The sequence below is a fragment of the Zingiber officinale genome, chromosome 8B (assembly GCF_018446385.1).
Source record: "Zingiber officinale cultivar Zhangliang chromosome 8B, Zo_v1.1, whole genome shotgun sequence".
In the NCBI taxonomy this organism is placed as follows: Eukaryota; Viridiplantae; Streptophyta; class Magnoliopsida; order Zingiberales; family Zingiberaceae; genus Zingiber; species Zingiber officinale.
Window position 1 is genome coordinate 35197533 of NC_056001.1, and position 24362 is coordinate 35221894.

General features: G+C 32.7%; 1 protein-coding gene across 5 annotated transcripts in view; it reads right to left on the minus strand.

The window, feature by feature from the left end:
- The window catches only part of LOC122015126 (probable anion transporter 3, chloroplastic), a 37357-nt gene continuing 12995 nt past the window's right edge, over window positions 1-24362 (minus strand). The window contains exons 2-10 of one of the 5 annotated variants that reach the window (XM_042571833.1): window positions 17224-17701; window positions 11337-11563; window positions 10834-11200; window positions 10706-10750; window positions 10492-10638; window positions 966-1103; window positions 815-848; window positions 538-708; window positions 1-265 (exon numbers count right to left, since the gene is read on the minus strand). In XM_042571833.1, the coding sequence (XP_042427767.1) occupies window positions 264-265; window positions 538-708; window positions 815-848; window positions 966-1103; window positions 10492-10638; window positions 10706-10750; window positions 10834-11200; window positions 11337-11485 (1053 nt within the window). In that variant the 5' untranslated portion in view covers window positions 11486-11563; window positions 17224-17701 and the 3' untranslated portion in view covers window positions 1-263. Of the gene's footprint in view, window positions 266-537; window positions 709-814; window positions 849-965; window positions 1104-10491; window positions 10639-10705; window positions 10751-10833; window positions 11201-11336; window positions 11576-17223; window positions 22193-24362 lie in introns of those variants that run through there. The other 4 variants (XM_042571832.1, XM_042571834.1, XM_042571830.1 and 1 more) reach the window with 4 other exon arrangements.

Here is a 24362-nt window from a genome sequence, read left to right on the forward strand (position 1 = left end):
TGAGAAAAAAAACAGCAGCCTATTTTCTATTTCCTCCTTGATGATTCTACAATCTCAATACACTTATATCCATCCTAAACTGATAAAAAAAATTATCCACATCAGTAATAGTGAGCAATGGTAGCGGATGTCAATGAATTGTACATAACATAGAAGAACTGAGCTTTATTTTACAATTATATGTACATGATAGAGGAGCCCAAAGCTTCTTTGTTGATTGCAATGGCTGCCATGCATCACCTAGACAAGATTCAAAGTAGCGATCCTGACACAGAAATATATTGAGATGAATATCGACATCGGTTGTAGCAGCCATGGATTCATAGAGGATGCAAAATAATTGAGTTGTCATTGTCGGGTCCAGTATTTGAAGATATTTCCGAAATCACATATCTAACTTTATATTCGATAAGGCATTCATTATATGGGAATTATGATAGGAAATAATGATCTTCATGCCTAAGAAACTGCCCCTTTTTTATTAACAACGGCTAGAATATTCTAATATGAAGATTTAACCGTGTAGCACAAACTTACATATGCTGATTTGCTCCCCAGTTGCAAAGAGGTTCCAGAGAAGCGTGCTGATGAAATAAAGGAATGATGTCAAAATGAGGAAGCCCTTAAAAGAACCCATCCTCTCAACAAAGAAACCAGCTCCAACAGTTCCTGTTATTGCAGCCAAAGTTCCAGCAGTATTTGATATTCCTGTTAACCGAACATCAAAAATACAAGTTGTATGTAATTGTTCATCGCAACAATTATCATACACATTATTGAGTGAGAAAAAGTGAAGAAAGCACAAAGTTGTTACCATGCAGCACACCTGCATATTGTGGGGCTATCTCCTAAAATAAGAAAAGAATGGTCATACATACTGTGGGGGCATCACAAGAGAGCACCGTGAAACAAGATTTTTTTTTTATATATATACAAGCAGTTAAAAGAAAAAACATTTATCCTACCTGGAAGTTCACCAAAAAACCAGCATGGCCAAAAGAATTCAAGCCGACGGCTACTGTAAGCCAAAAAGAAGCTACTGAAGGATTTTTAGTTGCATTCAAGCCCAGAAGAGACAACCCAGGACCCAAAAAGCCAATTGACTGCATATATAAATATCAAGAAGTCAACAAAAGATTGCATCTACAAGTAAGGTCTAAAATGAGTAGAATTTTAATCTGCAGACAAAATGGCACAGTTTTAATATGGCGTCATCCCAACATTCAACGTGTCCTAGAAAACTTTAGCATGCCAAGACCAATACAAGTTTGTAATAATTTCAAAAAGCACATACCCAGAACATGCAATCGAACCATCGTGTGGTATTTGAGGCATATGCAAAGGTATATGCTTCAATATAAAATATAAAAAAAAATATTACTTTAATTTCTAATATCTAGAATTGCAAAACAATTGTTTAACTTATAAATTACAGGTTAGTTATAAGTTTAGCATTTTATGTCAATTTGGATTTCAATTGGTTTATCAATAATATTTTTAAAGTGTAGATACCATATGTGGTTGCAATGTGATCACTTCAAATTTTGCCTTCAAAGTCATTTATGCAGCTATTCTTGAACTTGTCTTGTTTCCCTTCAAATATAAACCTAGTAATAGTAATGATTATTTCTTAGTAATACCAAAATCTGTATCGTGCAAAACATGAAACCATTACTTTTTCTAGCATCCTAGTGAGATCAGCCTTCTAATTTTACAAGACTTAGATTAAATTTCCTAAGATGTCTAAACCTAGCTTCTAATATCTGTAAATATATTTTAGTTAACCAGAGTAAGACTTGAATTTACACAATTGAAAATGGAACAACTTGGACATGGATCCATCTCAGTTTCTCCAACTTCAACATCTAATCTTGTTGCTTCACTTGATGGTCTCCTTTATCTCTCCTATTTTTTAATGTTTCGCCTTCTCCTTATGATCGGTAAATCATAGGGAGAACAAATTTTCTTGTCTTAAACAATTATGATCGATAAATCAATAATTATTTATTAATATTAAAATTTAATTGATAACTCCGCCCACTAGTCATGACCAGTTCCATGTCCGGATAAAAGAGGAAGATTGAGTTCGATTGCCGGCTAACGTTAAAACTAAGACAAATATTCAATGAATGAATCTATTAAATTATTGTGCTAATGCAAGGTTGTTTTCTAGAAGGAACGCATTATAGGATTCAACTATAACATCTCAACAAGGACTGTTGCATCTCCAGAACTCGGATGTAGTGCTAAATATGCAAGAGTTCACATTGTAGGGTCTGACTCTAACGTATGACCACTACATTTCTATGAGAACTTGGGTGTCATCTTAAATAGGTACGGGTTCTCACATCATAGGTTGGATAAGAATAAATATTATAGAAAAACTAATAGTTTAAGATTTGGAACATGAATCAATGGAGATAGTTGATGCGATAATTAAAAGAAGAATTAGTATTTTGTGTATACAAGAGACAAAATGAGTAGATGATAAGGCAAAGATGATAGAGAACTCGGTTTTAAATTATGGTATACAACAAAGAGTAAAACAAGAAATGGAATGGATAATATTGAAGATAGTTCGTTAAAGGATGAAGTTGTAGAAGTAATTAGAAAAAGGGATAGAATTATAGCTCTTACGATAGTAGTGGTGAAAGAAACTATGAACATAATTAGCATACATGCACCTCAAGTATGATTAGATGAAGCTACTAAATTAAGATTTTGCGACAACCTAAATGAAGTATTACAAAATATTCTACCAAATGAAATAATTTTAATAGGAGGGGATCTAAATAGGTAAGTCGGAGTGAAAAATGAGGAATATGAGAGGGTGCATGGGGTTATGAATTTCAAACGAGAAATGAAGAAGGGAAAACTATATTAGATTTTGCGATATGACATAATATTAGCTAATATAATTTTTAAGAGAAGAGAAGAACATTTGATCACATTCAAAAGTAGGAATAATCAATCACAAATTGACTTTCTTATGGTTAGGAAGAGGAACGAACTTAACTACCCAACATAGGTTTGCAAAACCTACGACTCTTAGAATTAACTAGTGAATGTTAAAAGATAGAAAGCAAAACATATTTAAGGAGAATGTAGTAGTACAAGTATTAGGGGACTTTAATATGACATGGGATAAGATGATATCAAAGTTGAAAATAGTAGCTAAGAGTGTACTCGATGAGTCAAAAGGACATGCACCTCCAGGCAAAGAATCTTGATGGTGGAATGAAAAAATACGAAAGAAAGTGAAGAAAAAATGAATAGTTTATAAGAAATTATATATTCGTAAGAATGAAGAAAACTTAATATATATATATATATATATATATATATAGCCAAGAAATAAACTACGAAAGTAGTGAATAAAGCAAATAATGAAATTTCTAAACGATTATATCGAAAATTGGATACAAAAAGAGAAAGAGATATTTATAAAATAGCTAAAGTGAGAGAGTAAAAAGACAAAAGATTTTATTCGAATAAACTATATTAAAGATGAATGTAATAAGGTATTAGTAAACGATAGAGAAATAAAAAAGCGGTGGAAAATATATTTTCATCAACTTTTGAATGAAGGTTTAGATGACCAACTTAAGTAATTTAAATAGGTCAAATGAGAATAGAAATTAAATTTTTTTTATCATAATTCAAACTTTTAGAAGTAAAACAAACTTTAAATATGATGTACAATGGAAAAGTAGTTGGACTAGATGATATTCCAATAGAGATATAGAAGTGCATTGGGAAATAAGATATTGAATGACTTACAAAATTATTTAACATGATATTGAAAATAAAAAAAAAAGTCTAATCATTGACGGGTAAGTACTCTAGTTCCCTTATATAAGAACAAAGACGGCGTACAAAATTATACAAACTATAGGAGTATTAAACTAATAAATCATACCATGAAACTTTAGGAAAAAATAATAGAAAAAAAATTAAGAAAGGAGACCACGATGACTGAAAATCAAATTGGGTTCATGCTTGGAAGGTCGACGATAGAAGCTATACATCTTATTAGGTAACTAATTAAAAAGTATTGGGTGAAAAAAATAAAATCTACGCATGATATTCATTGACTTAGAAAAAGTTTACAATAGAGTCCCAAATAACTTATATGAAGAATTCTAGAAAAAAAAAATGTTAACGAAATATATGTTGAACAAATTAAGAATATGTATAAGGATGTAACGACCAGAGTGAAGACTTCAAGCGAATTAACTGAAGCATTTTCAATAAAGATAGAATTGCATCATGAATCAACTCTAAGTCCCTATCTTTTTACACTAATTATGGGTGAACTCACTAGACACATTCAAGACACAATATCGTGATGTATGTTGTTTGCAGATGATATTATTTTGGTAGATGAGACATGTGAAAGAGTAATTGCTAAACTAGAATCTTTGCGGAAAATTATAGAAGTGAAAGGTTTTAGGCTTAGTAAAGTAAAGATAAAATATATGAACTTTAAGTTTAGCAATATTAGACGTAATGAGACAATTGTTAAGATAGGAGATGACAAGTTGTCTGAAACCGAGAGTTTTAAATATTTTGGAACATTTGTGCTTGAGAGAGATGTCTATATAAAATAAAAGTAGGATAGTTAAAATGGAGGAGAGCATTAGGTGTTTTATATTATCGTAAAGTACCTCTAAAACTTAAAGAGATATTCTATAAAATGGCGGTTAGACCTGCTATGTAAATGCTCCAGTTAGGCGATGTGAAGCTATGACAAATACACACAACAAACAAGGAAAATAAAAAAAGACTTAGTTATCAACAACAAAATAAGATAAAATTTATTCAAGTAGATAATGATATAGTATGGGATAGAGCCTAATAACGTAAAAAGGCTTGATTGTTATTAAAATTTAATTGATTAATTCGACTAATCATGGTATTTGTTTAGGTTTGATGGGCCCAAGTGTTTTGTATCAACGAAACCCCTCTCTTGTTTCATAAGTTGAAGAAAGTTACGAGATATATATTTTATTTTATTAAATTCTTGTTTAGTTTGGTTTGTTTAGTTTAGGATGGGGAAAAAATGAGTAAATATATAAATTTGTTATTTGAAAATAGTAGAGGTCTCATGTAGGAATTGAAATTAAATCGAATTATTACCATTATTGGATATTATCCCATATTTTCTAAGTTATTTTCATATAGAGATGGGTAAATCCATCTTACGACTGTTATTAGATTTATGACTTCTATATATTTCCTTGTGCATGAATAATAGATAAATAGATTATATATGTTTGTATATTTCTGAAAAAGGCAACTAAAATAATATTTACAATAATAAAATGGATTTTAAAATAATTAAATCATGGATAAAAATTAATGTTTATTCATATTCACATCTAGGTCAATATAGGAATTAACAACCGAAAGGTTATTTGAAAAACTAAAATGGATATCTTGAATTACTTTTCAATTGATATATGTCATTAGAATTGTTTGACCTTCCATGCTATTTGATATTTTAAATATAAATATTTATAATTTCATGATGTTGTATAGCTCTTATCTACCGACCGTAAAATGTTGATTTAGGTGGGTCACAAACCGATAAGATGTAAACTAAAAATAGAATAATTATGGCAAAAAGAATTAAAATGGTAGTCTAATGCACAAAACTCTCGTTAATATAGGGTCCTGGGAAAGGTTGGATCTCATTAGGTCTATTGTATGCGACCTTAACCTGCATTGCAAAAGTTTATTTACACGACTTAAACAAGTGACCGCAAGGTCACACGAGAGCAATTTTATTATCGCGCCAAGGTTTCCCGTGGTAAAAAGAATTAAAGTAAAATAATAAAGATGTTAAACGGAGAAAAAAATATTAAAAACTAAAAACTTTGAATCTAGCCTTATACCTGAGTACCTAACTACACACGTGTAGATGTAATAACAAACCAAACCTCCTTCCTAATTATATCCTCTATAATTAAATAAATTTTAATTATATCCTCTATATTTAAATAAATTTTAACTTATTTTATCATTATTACCCAAATCATTTTTAGTCTTCCTCTTTCACATTTAATGTGTGTATTTGTTATAGTTTTACATCGCCTAATTAGAAAATTTATTGAGCATCTAAGTACATGTTTATACCATCTTAAACGTATCTCCCGAAAATTTTTCTCAATAGGTGCAATCCCGACTTTAGGCTATGACTCGAGCACATGAGCAGAAGATGAGAGTTGCAGAGATGAGGATGTTAAGGTGGATGTGTGGACATACGAAGATGGACAAAATAAGAAATGAGAGCATTAGAGAGAAAGTCGGAGTTGCATCTATTGAGGAAAAACTCCGAGAGACGTGTTTAAGATGGTACGGACATGTACTTAGACGACCAATAAATGCTCTAGTTAGGCGATGTGAAACTATGATAAACATGCATATCAAACGAGGAAGACCAAAAAAGACTTGGTTAACAACAATAAAACAGAATAAAATTTATTTAAATATAGATGATGATATAATAGGAGATAGAGCTCAATGGCGTAAAAGGATTCATACAGCCGACCCCACCTAGTGGGAAAAGGCTTGGTTGTTGTTGTAGATGCAATCCCGACTTTCTCTCTAATGTTCTCATTTCTTATCCTGTCTATCCTCATATGTCCACACATCTACTTTAACATCTTCATCTTTGTGACTCTATCTTCTGCTCGTGTACTCAAGTCATAAGCCAACATTCAACTCTATATAACATAAAAGATTTAATTATTATTTTGTAGAACATCTTGTTAAATTTTAAAGATAATTTACGATCACAAAGAACACCTGATGCTCTCCTCCATTTTAACCATCCTACTTATATTCAATGTAAGAAATCTCTTTCAACCCCTCCATCCTATTACAAAAACGATTACAAATACTTAAAACTCTAATTTGTCATCTCTTATCTTAACAATTATCTTATTACGTTAATATTGCTAAACTTAAATTTCATATTTTCTCTTTTATTATACTAAGCCTAAAACCTTTCACTCATGGTTTCAAATCACATTTCATTTTACCCGATACTAGTGAAACATCTCATTCTGCCCACGGACCGACACAATGCAAGCACACCACGATATATAAAAAATGATTTTAAGAGAAGTCTAAGATAAGACGGTTAGTTTTGTTCTCTTGATCATTTTTAGGATCAGGTTCTCCTAATTTTCTTTGATTTTCTAACTTAAATCCTAACCATCTCTTTTTGACATTAATTAAAAAAATACACAGAGGAATGAAATAATATAGTAAGTCATGCAAAGTAAGCATGAAAAGTAATAAAATTTTGCGAAACAATTACAAAACTTTTAGGGAAAGTAACAAAATAATTTCAATTTAATTTTGGAATAGGTTTTGAAAGCTAACGTTTGCAAACTAATTTCAAAGTTTCGAAAGTAGCTAACTTTTCAAACTATTGAAAGAATAGGTTGCAAAAGTGATTTTTGTTCTAAAGATTTTCAACATTTCGAATATTGATTGTGTAACTGAATTCTGCAAACTAGTTGTCAAGATAGATTTAAAAACTAAAACAATTAAATGACTTTGCAAATTATTGTTTCAAAATATTTTTGAAAGTAGTTTCAAAAATTTTCAAGTAAAATAATAATTTTAGAAATATTGACTATAAAAAAAAATTTAACAAAATTTTTCAAAGTGAAAGATAACCTTTGAATAAAACTTAAAAATTTTAGAGTGTTTTCCTTTAAAAATATATTTTTGCAACTTATATTTCCAGCCAATATTTGAAAAAATACCCACTTGATTTTTAGAGTTTCCCAAAATTTATAGCTTTTCAAAATAAATTTGTGAAAAAATGTCTTAGGTAAACTATTTGAAAAAAGCTTTTAAATAAATTGCTAAGTAAAATTTTAGATATCCTTCAGTATTTCAATATATAATACGCTAACACATCTTTTTTTTAGAATTTTTCACATAAGTTCTCTCAAAATTTTGTCATAAGCTTTTTTTTAGGTTGACGAATACCATATGTAAGTCATACTTTTATGCCGAATACTTTTCAATTAGTTAACTAAGAAGATGTAGAGCTTCTATTGTCGACCTTCTAAGCATATAATCCAAATTAATTTTTAATTACTATAGTCTCTTTTCTTTATTTTTTTCCATTACTCTTTTCTAAAGTTTTATGGTATGACTCATTAACTTAATATTTCTATAATTCACACAATTGTGTACATTTCCTTTATTTTTATATAGGGGGACTAGAAATACCCTCGATCTAACATTTTTTTAATTTTTAATATGAAGCTGAATAACTTCTTTCGTTAGGCACTTCCATACCTCTATCAGAATATCATCTGACGAACTACTTTATCATTTTGCATCTATTTAGAGCCTGTTTTACTTTTAAAACTTGAAGTCTATGATAAAAATTAAATTCTTACTCCTCTAACCTACTTAAATTACCTATGTTAAGTTGGTCACTTAAATTTTCATTAAAAAATTGATGAAAATACTTCTTCCATTGCTCTTTTATGTCATCATCATTCACTAATACCATATTGCATTCATTTTTAATGCATCTTATTTAGATAAGATCTTTTGTTTTCCTCTAACTCGCTATAGCTATTCTATAGATGCCCTTTTTCCTTCTTTTGTATCCAATTGTGAATACAAACGTTTAAAAATTTTATTCTTAGCTTCATTCATTGTTTTCTTGGTCTCTTTATTGGCTATTGCATACTTTTTAAAGTTTTCTTCGTTCTTACAAGTGAATAATAATTTAAAGGTTGTTCATTTTTCTTCAATTTCTCTTGTACTTTCTCATTCCACTTACTCGGTAATGCACATCCTTTTGATTCACCTTGGCTACCATTTTTAACTTTTATGTCATCTTATCTCATATTTTATTTGAGCTATCATGTATTTCTCCTAATACTTGTACTCATATCCTCTCCTTAAATATGTTTTGCTTCCTATGCTTTAATTTCCATCATTTGATTCTAGAAATCGTACATGTTTTCCTTCTATTGATACTATGCTTAAGGCGCATATCCAACCCTACTAACCTATATTGGGTATTTTTCTCCAAAATGACCTTGTAATCTTTATAAATTTTTTTTATCTTTTTTTCTAACTATAAGAAAGTCAATTTGTGACTTATTCCAACTTTTAAATGCAACAAAGTATTTCTTTTTTAGAAAAACATATTAGCTATTATAAATTCAAATACTATCGCAAAATTCAATATAATTTTTCCTCCTTTTTTTTTATTCTAAAAGCATAACCCTTATGCATTCTATCATATTCCTCATTTTTTACTCCTACATACTCATTTATATCTCATCCTATAAAAAACATTTTATTTGACAACATTTTTTACATTACCAAAAATAAATAGTAGATGATTATAGATATATATCTATATATCCATATATGTATAAGTTAAAAGAACCTAAAGAAAATTTTAAGTTGTAATATGAAATTGTGACCTACTTTCTTTAGTTCATTAACCTCATAAACAAATTAAATTTATGCATATCTTTTTTTGATTACCCACTTAATAAATTTATGTCGTTTCCTTTTCATGGCCTCCAATTTTGCAAAGAAAGGCACCCTTTTATATCGTAGCTAGTTTCAGCATAGTTGCATAGAGAACTCAAACTATTGATTCTTGTTTGATTTTTGTTTCGTGGTATTTTTTGTTTTTTTTCATCGGATGTTTTATAGTTCAATTTTGTTGTACTTGTAGTGAAAAATTTTATAAATAAATATATAAAGTTTGTTGAATTTCTTGTTTATCTTGAGTTAGTACATGAATTACACTCCTAGGGTGTGACATACAATGTTTCACTTTAGTTCCTAATTGAAAGAAAAGTTGTGAAAACAAAGCATCCATAACCTTATAAAATTATTGGTATACACAAGGACCAATACCAATTATACTGCTCATGTAACGTGTAAAGTATGACCGAGAGAATAAGTTCATTCCTACACCTTGAAATAACAACACCACTAGAAATGTCTTTTAGCTAATGAGATGTATTTACTATTTAGGTAATTCGCAAAAATTAATGCCTAATCCAAACTCCAGAAATAGATGTTTCTAAAAGATAATTCAGTATATCCTTCGTATGGTATCACAATTCACAAGGCCATTTAGCATGTTAACTCAGAAATTATAGAAGTATAAATACATAATATTTTGCCAAAACTAACTACTAGAAAATTATTAAATGTTGTCAAAAGATCAATCGACAACTTTACAAGGTAAGTGAAGGCGCCAAATTAAAGGTTTCTCTATTAGAACTAGAGTACAAAGTTGAGTAGGTGGTTTACATTGGAAACATGAACAAAATTGGCTTAGTTACTACTTTAGAAACATCAAGAATAGAAGGTGAAATGCTTCATTTTCCACAGTATTTTTTTTTTAAAATAATGTTTACAACAACATAAATGCATCATTTGACAAGATCCTATTTCTACTAGGAATGTGGTCACATTCACCTGCATAATTTTTCTGGTAAAGGTAATGCTAAAACCATTCTGAATCAGCAAATCTGACAAAGCCCCAGCAAAATAGCCTAAAATAGCCATCATTACCCATGGAAGTGCACTGAACCATGCAGCTTGTCGTAGATCAACATGATATACCTGTTCTCAATTAGTTGATTCAAAAATTTACAAACCAGAAGCATGTACAAGTGCTAAAAGTATTTACCGTGTTGAAGTAAATTGGCATCCATGAAAGTATAACAAAATACCCCTGTAAAAACAATCACAAGAATCTAGCTGTTAGCAAACAAAAAAAATGGTACCTTATCAATTTATGAATGTCATATTTCTTACCCAGCTATGCATGGCATTTGCAGAGATCAAAGCCCATGTAGGAGACTTTGATAATAGTTTTCTGAAAGGAGGGATAATTCTTGCCTTTGTGAATTCCTTAGTTCCTGAAATTGGTTCTTTCTTGCCATTTTTAATGTAGTCTAGCTCCATTTTGGATATTTGGGAATGTTTCTCAGGCGTACTTGATGTTGCAGATACCCACATCAACACCCAGAGAAATCCAAATAGCCCAAATATTATAAAAGGTCCAAAAGTACCAGTTTGTGACATAATGACCGGGGAAACCAACAGTCCAACTGCATTGCCAAGTTGAAAACCAGCCATCGCAATTCCCACTGCCCTAGATCGTTCAGATTGCGGGAACCACCTATAAGATAAAGGCTGGTTAAAACATTTTTACATTTCCACAATAAGTGCAAGCAATTCAGAGAATTAAGGAGGTGACTCATAGCACAAACATTCAATGAAAAGATATTATTCACACAATTTTCCTACAACAATACCTTGAAAGCATGTTATTCATGCTTGGCAATGCCACTCCTTCAGCAATTCCTAGAAGAGTTCTCATGGTAAGCAGTGACCATAAAGAAGTCTCTGCAGCCCAAGGTGTAAGAAGAGTAGCCAAAGACCATAGAGCCACACCCCATGCCATTACTAGTTTGCCACCATAATAGTCTACAAGAGCTCCTCCAGCTATGGGTGACAAGAGATACCCCCACAGGAAAGATGACTACAATGGAAGCTGATAAAAATTTAGAGAAAAGGATGATACTAACACAACTATTAGAGGACATTTTTTGTGATTACAGCTAGTAAAGTACAAGAATTTAAGAGCAAAATATGATGGTGAGCCTAGGCAATCATTTTCATTTTGGCACACATAAAGTGAATTTTAGTTAAAGCCATGGTTTAAAGTGGTGTGCCAAGATGGTCAAGACGGCCGAAACATCTCATTCCGCCCGACAACCGGCACCAGACCCACAACACTTGGGACATGTTGCACGACCTGTGGCTACAGTGGAGGGGTCGCTCGACCCCACAACAGTAGCGGAGGGGTCGCATAACCGTTCCACTCCTACCGCGGAGGCGTTGCACGACCCTGCAGCCGCTGCAGAGGGGTCGCGCGACCGTACAGCCGTTGCAGAGGAGTCATGCGATCCCCGCGGCCATGGATGGAGTGCCGAAGTCGCGCGAGCTCATGAGTGGTGTCAGATTTCGGATTTTTTAAATTATACTTAAGTTAATTATTTTAATCAACTTCTAGCTATGATGGAGATAATCTAAAGAGACTTTATTAAATCCTAATAAATTATCTAATAAATTTTATATTTCATTTATTTTAATTTAAAAATTATAATAAAATTTTTATTTATTTATTTATCTATTTTCATATCTTTTCTCTTTTTAAAGATTATTTTTTATATTGTTTATTTTATTTATTTTTTAAATATTTATGTTAAATATTTTATTTTTTAATTAATATATTTTATATTTAAAAGTACCAAAACTATATCGGCACGGCATAATACGGTACCGAAACTGTATTGTTCCGGTCCAGGGCCAAAACTTCGGCACGGGTCGAAATGCATACTTCCTGCAACACATTGCTGTGAACCATTGATTTTTTACAAGAATCCTCAACTTGTTCATTGGACACACAAGATTACACAAGCAAATAAAGTGGAAGAGTGGTCCAATATGTAAAATTCCCCTAATTGTGTAGATGTTTTATGTCTAATAAGAATTCCCTTTATGGAACCAATGAATGCCTCAGCAAAGAAAACAATGGGAAGGATAATATTTTTCTGCCTAAGAGCACTCTTTGTTAATCCAGTTAGGTTAAAAATATGCTTATTCTATGTTACTTCACCTCATGTACGTATCCGACATGGGTGTGGGTCTAAGTGTTATGCACAATTATTTTCATATAATTTTACATATAATTAACAGGAATAATGGGTGTTCACTCAAAAAGTGTTAGTGTGGGTATCCCACTCACAGTGTAGGTAATCTCTGTATTAGACAGGATTACAAAGAAAATAAATGAAGAGACAATCAAGTAACCCCTGGTCTAGTTTTTTAAAGGGCTTGTCTAGATTGCTGGGAATGAAAACCCTCATAGATGCAGCGTGACATAAAAAATACAAAAAAGTGAAGAGGAAAAAAAAGGGCAACCCAGTGCACGAAACTCCCACCAATGAGCCCAGAGAAGAGTCTATTCAACACAACTTTACCCTATTTTGCAAAAGGTTATTTCCGAGATTCAAACCATGACTTTTAGGTCACAACTTTACTGTTGCGCCAAGACTCCCCTTCAAGAGAAAAAAACAAAAAACGAGAAAAAAATATCAACAAGAGACTCAAATTTTACGTAGTTTGATGAAAGCACACAAAGATATCTTATGTCTACAACAGACACATTATATCAGCCAAAGATGTTTGGCACTCAAAAACAAGGTGTCTGGGGCATAAATAGAACTTCAACACTATTAAAAAATATAAAATAAACAAATAAACAGATCATGTGCATACAGCATAACATTCATACTATATTTAATATATAATTGAGACTCAATTGAGTAAGCAATGAATCAGATTGGCAGCACACCTAGACAAGATGGCAACAACAAGAGGTCAAATCAACAATGCACTTACTACAAATCAAAGCACTAGTTGAAAACACTAAATCAGGTCAAAAAATATCAAAAGGGAAAGCATAGACATGCTCATAGGCACAAGTTGAAATTGTTACAACTCAAAAGCTTTTTCCCCTTGCACCATTGGTTAGCTCACTGTCAAGCTCAATTGTTGAATCTTTATGTTCCACATAAATAGTTGAGTCGGTAGAACACTAAGCCAGGTCAAAAAAATAAGAGGAAAAGATAGACATGCTCAAAGGCCAAATTGAAATTGTTACAACTCGAGCTTTTCCCTTGCACCATGTCACTCCCACCATTGGTGAGCTCATTGCCAAGCTAAATTGTGAATCTTTATGTCATGCATCAATCAAACTCCACTTTTACAATCGCCCACTGGGTGATTGATTTACTAAAAAGAATCATCTCCCTCCAATTCAGTTCACAAGCTTCGCCCTTTCTGTAGCCTTGGACATAATGGAAAACAATGAGGTCCTGCAAAGGCTCAATTTCTGCAATTACTACCTTGGCTAACATGTATGCTGGAAATTATGATTCTTGTATTTTCTAGAAAATCTTATCGTCAAATGATGTAGGAATGACATGATATTTCAGCTAATAATGCATTGCATTTGTATGGAGAATGCTTTTCTTGTAAGGTGTGCAACACCTTAATTGTGTTTTGGGCACTATGCCCTACTTTTTGTAGGACTCTCTAGAAGGTTCTTCAGCCAAATCATTTTTTTTTAACAAAAACTTGTGGCAAAGACCAACTATGCTAATAACCAAGACACCTAGTTGATAATAGTACCACCCAATGTACAAATGTAGACAACGGTACTCATAGAACCAATATCTCTGCCCAAGATTGTATTAAAAAGCCATATAGTATCATTTGATTTATGTTCAAAGAAAGTGATATACCTTATGTCTCAAGCAACAAAAGGTCCATCAAACTTCCCCGTCATGTAGTAGTGCATTTGTTCTATATAGACATGATTGCTAAGAGGTTGAAATTGATTTTGATTCATGTGTGATAAAAATCCTTTCAATATCTGTTGTGCTAAAATTGCCATCTATGTCACAAAAATTAAACTAAGAATTTTAATTACTAACAAAAGTCTTGCATTGCAAATCCAACTGATAATTGATTTTCAACCATCCTATTGATATCTTGGATATCACTTCTTGCAATTAACATCATCCAAGTAATATATAGCTAAAGTTAGCAAAACTCTTAATACAAGAGCAATATTTAACTTGACATACAATAGAAATCATGCTTTACTCCTACCTTGTACCTCTACCTAAAGTCTATTTTAACCAATAACATCTCTTATTCAACTAACAAACTAGGTCATCATTACTAAAAACAAAAAAGCCTTCATGTTGAACCTAGAGGTAGCAAGCAAGCAAGCTGCACTGCATGACTAGCTTGGCATGACATAATCCATAGTACTTAAGATGTCTATACCATGCCCGAGCTAGGTCCGTCTAGAAGCAAGTTGTCGCGCACAGTCTATAATAATCTTAGAGCAAAGTGGGACACAAATCTAACTAAAATGGTGACGCAATTAAGACCAACATCTGGAGGTCAATAATCTCTAAAAAGTGAGTATAAATTGCAACGTCAGTACACAATAGAGATGTGAATGAAATTATTATCCTAAATTAAGAACTCAAAAAAATAACAACAATTAAAAACTCAAAGAAATATACCATTCAACTTTCATTTTTAGTACTTCATTATGTGCATTAGATTCTTTAGGATAATAACAGTATTTATAATACGATTTGAAATCTTATATCGTGTCGAGCCAAAACCATTTTGATAAATTATTGAAACCCAACATTATTCGGCACATACGTTTCTGGTGTCATTGTATCAATCATCTCAATGAGTATCATTTCATACCAGTACTCAACACTCCTCGGCATGCTAGATAAATAGACATAATATTGTTATCTTTTTAATTTGTCTCTATACAAGACAATGTAGAATGGATGGAAATCAAACTTTCAACTTAAGTATACTACTTTTTCCTCTTTATCTCCTTCCTCCTTCAACTTCCAATTAGCCACCAATACCATACATTGGAATGTCAATATTGTTGACTGATACACAGTAGAACTTGCTTGACATTTTGACCTTTGATTCATACTTACTATAGTCACTTGCTAATGATCACACTTATAATTATCCACCTTTAATTATCGTCGTTTATTTATCACATCAAAATTTACTTTTAATTGTCACCATTTATTTATCACAAGTAAATACATATTTAATTACCACCATTTATTTGTTATAAGAAATTTCACTTTTAATTGTCATCATTTATTTATGAAAGATAAATATACTAAGAAGTGAATCACTTGAGTTACATCTTGACTCAGTGTAATCTAATGGAGCAATATAAATATTGACCGTGAGCAACCCACGCTACCGTGTCTCTATGCACGGTCAAGCACTCTTAATAAAAGGCAAGACTCGGAGATTTTACATTTTAACATTTATTTTCACTATTTATAATAGTTGTTATTTCACTTTCAGCCTTCACACATTGCACTTTAGGTTTACTTATTATTTAACTATGTCATTAAAAGACTAGAGTTAGAAATTTCACTTTTAACATTTATTTTAACTATTTACAATAGTTGTTATTTCACTTTGAGTCTTCATGCAATGATTATTGCACTTTAGGTTCACTTATTGTTTAGCTATGTCATTCTTAAGAAATGGTTATTTTGAAAGACTAACTTAAGTCGATAATTTCCGCATAGTGTTCATTGCATAAATATACAATCAACAAAGACAGCAACATATAGTGGCTATATGGAGGATAAAGCACTTTATATATGAATCTAGATGTATCAATATTTTGAAAATAATCCCATGTTAATCCCCACAAAATCGCCGCCATGATAATATAGCAAGGAAAGAATATCATTTAATTAACCCTCCAATAGTTTAGTTCTTTTAAAACCTATTTGGCTAGTTTAGTGTTGTTTAAGCATTTCAAACTAGTTTAGTGTTGTTTAGACGTTTTAAGACAATTATGGAAGCATATATATATATATATATGATCTTTTCACAATTTAATTCATGTACAAGGAATCATATAACTGAGTTCAAGAATAAGCAAGTATAGGAATAGATTTAAGCACCTCAAAAATGTGACTAAGAGATAAAACCTAAAAGGATAATCAACATGCTCTATCCATATTTATCACTACAATTAAACAAAATACTATTTAGAAGACCACAAAAAGTAACACCATATACCAAGAATAGCATAAACATGCTCAAGACCAAAAACAAAGTATTAAACTAATTAACTATCCTACCAACTCAAGATAACCAATCCCAATGACAACATGCACTACTAGCACTATCTCAGTCAACCAACTCCACAAATTAGCAATAAAATAGCCTTTAAACAGAGTTATTAGCAAGGTGGAAAACACTCTAACCCAACTGTCACAAGCTTAATTTAAACAAGAAACATTATCATTTTTGCAAACAACAATGAGAGAAGAAAAAACCACTTATCAACACCCAATATTAACCAACAGCTCCTGAACATCAAAATTAACCAAGTGAACACCAACATATAACAAGAGAAGCATGTAGGATCAAAAGATCTAAGATGCATCAACACCCAAGAGCAAAGGATTCAATCCAATGAAGATGCCCCGACCATGGCATCAATTCCACCCAAAAACAGAATTTTGAACAAGATAGAACTCTTACCCACTCGTAATCTTGGATTGAAGAAAGCAGCCAAAATTTCCACGCCCAAAATAGATTCGAATTTGCGAAAGAAGAGAATCACTGCTAAAAAAAAGACAAATGCCAGTCTCCAGCAATAGGAGCAATCATCAGGAAATGATCCTTGACCAAATTAAGTTAGAAATGGTCAGAACCAAAAAATCAAATTAGGCTAAAAAGACTACAGCAATAGCTACATCTATAAACAAATTTAGGAAGAAAATAGGTACCAAATCTGTAAGAAACAAGAAATCAAACTCATAAAGAGATTGGCAAAGGCATTTACCCAATCACAGGAACTCAGAAAATGAATCAAAGGTGGTCTGAGTGGATCTGTTCTAGATCTAGGCTCAAGATGAAAGAACTCAGGAGGAAGGAGTTTGTTTTCATTAACCCGATGCCAGCATAGGAAGCCATGCGCCAGTAGGATTTCACTCATGGTAGCAATCTGGAAGAACCACTGCATGAAGGGAAAGGAGGGCATGAAGAGATCAGGAAAGAGAGACTGTCAGAAGAGGGAGAGAGAAGCACTGCCATTCATGGTGGTTGTTCCCATGGTGATCTGGCTTCTACCAAACTCTATGAAATTTAGTATAACCCGACTGAACCAATTTCCATCCAATATAATTTTGGTTAAGCCCTAAATTGGGCAAAATTAATCCAAATCGAGCCCAATTTGAATTCACTAACTTCTAACCACAAGGCCTACTTGATCAACTCATTAAAACCAAATTTACTCCAATTAAGCCCTAATTACCATCAATGGTTCATCATTAAAAAAGGTCAACCCATCCCAAATTTGAGTCAAACCTCCACTTAACTTATAATTAGCTTCTGATCAGTATTAATCCACCTCAAAAATATTAAATATGGTCTTAGAAATTAACCATTATACCTTAATTACCCTTAGTTATTGTTAACTCCAATTATTTACTCTTAAATGTTTAGATTATTCCTAGACCTAAATAGGTTGTGCTAGGACAAGCCTAGAATGTAGGTGAGTTCCTTGCTCATGTGTTAATCAGAAAACATTCTTGGACATGGTCATCCCTAGCAAAACATAAGCCCAAACAGGGTATAGTACAAACTTAGTGGTGTAAAGGGGTGGGGTGCCTATGACCCAGCCCAATGGACCTAGTCAACTCAATGGCTTCCTCTAGTAAACAGGAGCTAGATTAGTCATCACAACACTACAGTCGATTAAGTCTACTCAAACATCCCAACTTAATTCAAGATAAAATTGAAACATTGACTATAACTTAAAACTTATTCCTTCATCATACAAACCACTAGGTAGACCCTACTTAGAGATACAATCCAAAATTATATTCCCTTGTAATCTCTCACAACACATGTATCTTTAACTTTTTATATCTATTGATGTTTCCCACACTCAAGTTCATTACATCATACCTTCAAACCCTCAAATGCACCGTCTTGTAAGCTTTCACTACATCACCTTCGCTTTGCCTGTTGAGTCACAGACTTTCATGCTCCATGAGCAACTTGCCAAACTCTTAGTCAACCTCTACCTCTTAGTACAAGAATCTATCTCACCCTTTCAGTCACAACCTTTCCTTCTCCATCAAGCTCCTAATTGACCTCAACCTCTTAGTCCAACATTCTTTTAATTCGACTTCACAATCACTAGATTTCCAGCATGCATGTGCAGACAACCAAGCTCTAAGTTCATATGTCATTATGTTAAGCTTTCGTGCACTTGATGCACAAATTAGAAAAATAAGATAAATCTAACTTGAACCTAATATCAAACCCATTAAAACAACTTGATCAAACCACTTGCAGCATGATTGCACCAATAGAAAGAGTCCAGTGAAAGATTACCATCATAAAGGGCTCAAAGCAAGAATTGCAAAAAAATGCTTACTTGCAAATCTTCCAACAGAACTAGTCGCCTTAAAACTCAACCACATATGTCTCATGACATTAAGATAACTGTTGCACAAGTAACACTATCCCTTAACAGTGGCAAACTAACTTTATTTTTTAAAATAAGGAAGCAAGAAAAGGTCCTTAAAAATTTATTATAAAATCTGAGTCACGTGTCTCCGAATATTTATGAGAACATATCTCCAATCTCATTTTAGGAAAGTATCTAACAACACAATACATTCTGACACAATAAAAATGTTCCAAAGGCACAACAAAATTCAATTAATATTGTTACATCTCATAAATATAGAACAACACTAGTTTCTAATATTTATAATAGTCATAACACAGTTATACATATGTTGCACTACACAATGAATAGACTACAATTAGTCTATATCCAAAAATGAATAATTAGTAGTAAAAATTTTGACTTTTCATACTTGTCATATTATTTCTACACATTTTACTAATGCTGTTCACTTGTATGACATAAATACAAAAAATGATTATATTTGATAATACATTAAATAAGGATTCTATAGTAGTTAGTTTAAAAGAGATATTTATGGTAGCATGTAGATTTTTTTCCACATTCATTGCGTTTGATACATCTTGATCAATTGGCAATATTTAAAGCCAACAGGTTTAGTGCTAACCAACAGACACTAATGAATGATTATATGAAATTGCACGTATCCACTTTAGAATTTCTTTTTTCTTGCAGAAATGATTTTTGGTCGGCATATAACCCAACCTCGTACCAAATGCATCATTCATCATGGATGATAAGTTATTTGTTTAAAAGTTATAGATATTATAATCGATTTCACAAGATTATTAAAGTTATAAAAGAAAATTAAAAAAAAAATATTATTCTAATATCCAGATATTATTTGTATAGCCATGTTTTAAGATCCTAGGATTATGTAAGATATTGTAATATTAAAAGTGAATATTATGAAAATTAAAAATTAAGAAACTTCCAATAAACCTATGCACATTTTAAAAAAGATTAAACAAAACATATTTAATTTTCTGCAAATATGATCCTCGACCAACATTACAACCTTCAGTATTATCTTCTCATTAAAATCGAGGTATAATGTTTATATTTCATAGAGTTTTAATTGTGCTAGTGTTCGTTCAAGTTAACCAAATGGAGTCTAAAACATTAAACTCCATGAGGCAACAAGCTTAGTTTCTCATAAGTTATTTTAAAAGTTTAGAAAATTAAGAAGACTGAAAACAAAATAATAAAGACTTAAACATATTAGAGTGGTAGAAAAAGTATACATCTATGCGCTCTATCTTAGTTGTGATTGATCGTGATGTACTAATAATTTCTATGTTCATAGTAGCATCGCAGTTGCGTTTAAGTGTAGGTAATAGAGTCTTGAAGGACAATGCATTGAAGATGAGTATATGCCTAAAAAGATTTATTGGACATAGAAAAACACACACAAGATAAAGATAAGATCTTAACATTAAACTCATATCCCAATGAAATAGGTCCAAGTGATATGGCCAAACCAAGCCAACCATAGCTCACCTTCATCTTATCCTGATATATGGTAAGTAATGCTCTGGCTACCCCAAAGGACAGATGAAGAAAAGGATGGGTTGCACAAGAAATGAGACATTTTCCCTCACTTGGTGTAAAATTAAAGGGCTTCCACGGATACATTTTTAATCCTTTTTATGTCCGTCTCAAATTGGATGAAATCATCTTTCCTTCCTCCCGTCCCAAATCAAACAATTCAATGTCTTGAATTAGATAATCCAACATCTCAAATATCCAACATTTCCCCTGCAAGCTCGCTCTAGGTGACCTAACCATAATCTCGCGACTGGCCAAGCTCTTTCCTGTGTAGTATTGAAGTATACCGAAGATATGAGTCAAAGTAGGTAAGAGAAGTAGCGAGGGATTGCAGATGAGTTTTAGCTAGCTTGGGCAAGTAGGCAGTTCGTATCTTTCTATGACCCCCAACGGGAAGGATACGCAGAGCAAGAGATTTTCAAGTCTACTCGGGCTAGCTTCATCCTTCGATCAAGGGTGAGTCTGGATCTTCCCTTATATTTGGAGGCAAAAATATACCCCTTTAATCACCCTAAAAAGGCAAGACTATACTAGGTGCCTCTACTAGATTTTCTATGTTACCCTCCATAAAAAATGACAATAGGGAGGGTAACATAGAAAATCTAGGACTGGCACCTTAAGCCCCAAAAATGCCAATCTAGTCTTCTATTACTTTATGGAAGGTAACATAGAAAATCTAAGAGTGGCACCTAGAACACCACCAACCCTAAGTTAAACAGCACCTTTAAAACACCTAAAATAAGCCCATTTTGCCGATGTCAATTCCATGTCCAAGGTAAGCACATAAAATTGTGTCAAAACAAGCTAGACACCTAAAACAAGCTTCGTGCCTATTTACACCAACACATGCTTGAATGGATACAATATCTAGACCAACCTATGAAAGTTTTCATAAAATTTTAGCATAAAACTTCATCCATGTTTTGCCCCTAAAATAATTTTTTTAAAAAATAAAATCTTAGTAGATTACTCTAAAAATGTTTTTTGAAAAATATTTACCTGATATATCTGATAAAATATACTTTCATTTAGTAGATTCATTGAAACTACTTGCACAATTATACTAATTACAATTGTAGCCTCGATATAACATGATTAACATTTAAATTTCAACATCAAAAGTGATGTCTCTCGAACACAATTGATTTGAGAATTTATAGATTTCATTGATGCGCTCTGCAATAGATGCATCTTTTAGTATCTCAAGGTTAAATAATTAACACAATAACATACATGATGTAGATGATTTTGCAATATATCTCTGGTAGATTTTCATCAAATACTTCATGGTCTTCTTTTTCATGGTGTTGAAAATAAAGTTGCAGTGAATGTCAAACCTACATCTTTCAAAAGCCAAAATCACCTTTGAAACAATGACCATCAACTCCCATAGAAATGATAGAGCTGTGATATTATTCAGTACAATCGAATAGTATCTTACTCATTGTGAGTAGATATAAACACAAAATTTGAAGAACCTAAAAATTTAGAAGATGGGAAGAAAAGAGATTGACATTTTCATATGGTTTGATAAGATTTCTTACATTTGCAGCAACAAAGTGAGATCTTTATCATGTCCTAGTAAACATAAATCCAATCACACAGAGATGATTTGCCCCTCCTTAAATATTAGGTTTTAAACATAACTGAGACTAAGTCAGGCCAAGCACCATGTCCAATAGGAAAAGCACCAATTTAGTTGCCATGCACCTGGTCCACTTGAAAGAACATAGGAACAAAACAAGAAAACCAAATCAGGAAGGCAATAAATTTGGTCAAGTTGGCTAACACCAAATTAGGTTGGAAAAGCCAAAGGCTAGTTCATTCTTTAGAAAACTTTGCATAAGTCACTTATTTAATCACATAGCCTTATGCATTAGCAAATTACATGACATCTGTTTATGATTGCATAATACATATTAAACCAATCCTAAACTTGTTATATTTCAGCTCATGCCCAAGTTAATACCCATTCAGTTATATTCAGTAACTTGACAACTTATTGTAATTATTCATTTGATTGACATGCAAATTTTCTTCTGTTTTGATTGCATTGGTTGGTTAACATAGGTTGTTATATGTTTTATGTTATATGTACTGCCTAAATTCATATGCAAAATATTTATATGAAATCATATCTTAATTAGGATTATTAATTTTATTTTAAATAGAAGTAAATTTTGTTTATATTGATTGTTCAGGTTTATAAAGTAGAAGCAAACTCATATTTTTTGATACATTATGTTATATACTATTTCCAATATAGTGATATTAGCTTTCCTTTAAAAAAGAAAATATGAATCCCAGATGTGTTTTCCTACTAATTGGCATTATACAATGGCTCAGCAGCATATAACCTACAAAGACTTTTAAAAGCTTGGATCAGTTCAAAGATCTATTTGAAACTAATCCCCGGTTAATAAGGCCTCTTCAATGAACGACCCACGACACTCATACCTGAGATCCAATAACCCGTTAGGATTTTAGAGCATGGTTCTCTATAAATAGCACAGTTAACTTTCTTCTACATTTTACTAATTTGATTTCTTTTATGACATTCGTGATGACTTAAACATCGAAGGGATCTCACCAGGATAACTCCCAACTCCCTCTGATGTGTGTTGATTCGTGCAAGTCTACATCACGAGAGGAAGCTTCATCATTGATCTTCAGTGCGACTATAAATTTTTGTCACATTATTCTGGCATCATCTATGGGAAAACAAGCTAAGACGTTGAGAAACTTTAGAGGGGTAAAAACCCACAATTGCAGGTCGTTGTCGCTGCCACTTTCTTTCTTTCCCTGATGTGAACCATAGGGATCAATGCTTTTCCTTAGGGCATAAAGGAGGAAGCTAGGACTTTAGCATTCCGAACCAAATGCTACAGCGGGGGCAGCAACAACAACGACGAAGTCAATCCACACTGCAACAAAAAAAAAAACAATGACAATAGCAATTTGGCATAATTGTCATTCAAACAGTCCAGCACGTAGCACCTCTCCTCCCCCACGCAACAGCTCAAGGCCCACATCTTGTATATTGCTACACTCCAAGACCTTGGCCTACCACTTCCACCTCTCCATCGCCATGGCTGTCGACAAGGGCCTTAACAGGCGACCAAGGGCTTCAGCCAAACTGCAAATGCCTCAAGCTCACCCACATGGCCAACAAGCATGTTGCCCACTTCACATCCCCGAGGCCGGCAAAGAGACCAAGGTGAGCCTCCCCTGTTTCTATCATTGGCCCTATATTGTTATGTCTTCTACAAGTCTTCCAACTCTTTTGGAGGGTTGCATGGCTGCATGAGGAGCCACCTCCCAATGTGGCCAGACACGACAACATCATCGCTCCACCTCGGATCAAAGCAAAAACAACTGACTCCTTTCTCCTCCTATCACGGACGCAGAGCAAGCCAAGGAGGCTCATCTTCCCCTTGTAGCAAGCACTCCACAGCCACCTACCAAACCACAAGGACCAAAAGGGTTGCTCCAAGAAGGACAAGGAGGACAAGACTATCAATGGCTTGTACTGCCTGAGGTTGTCAACTTGATGGAAGCGGAAGCAATTGAAGGTCTCTTTGTTGAAGATTTCTGTTGGTGCAATCGGCCTCCAAAGTTTCGATATTTG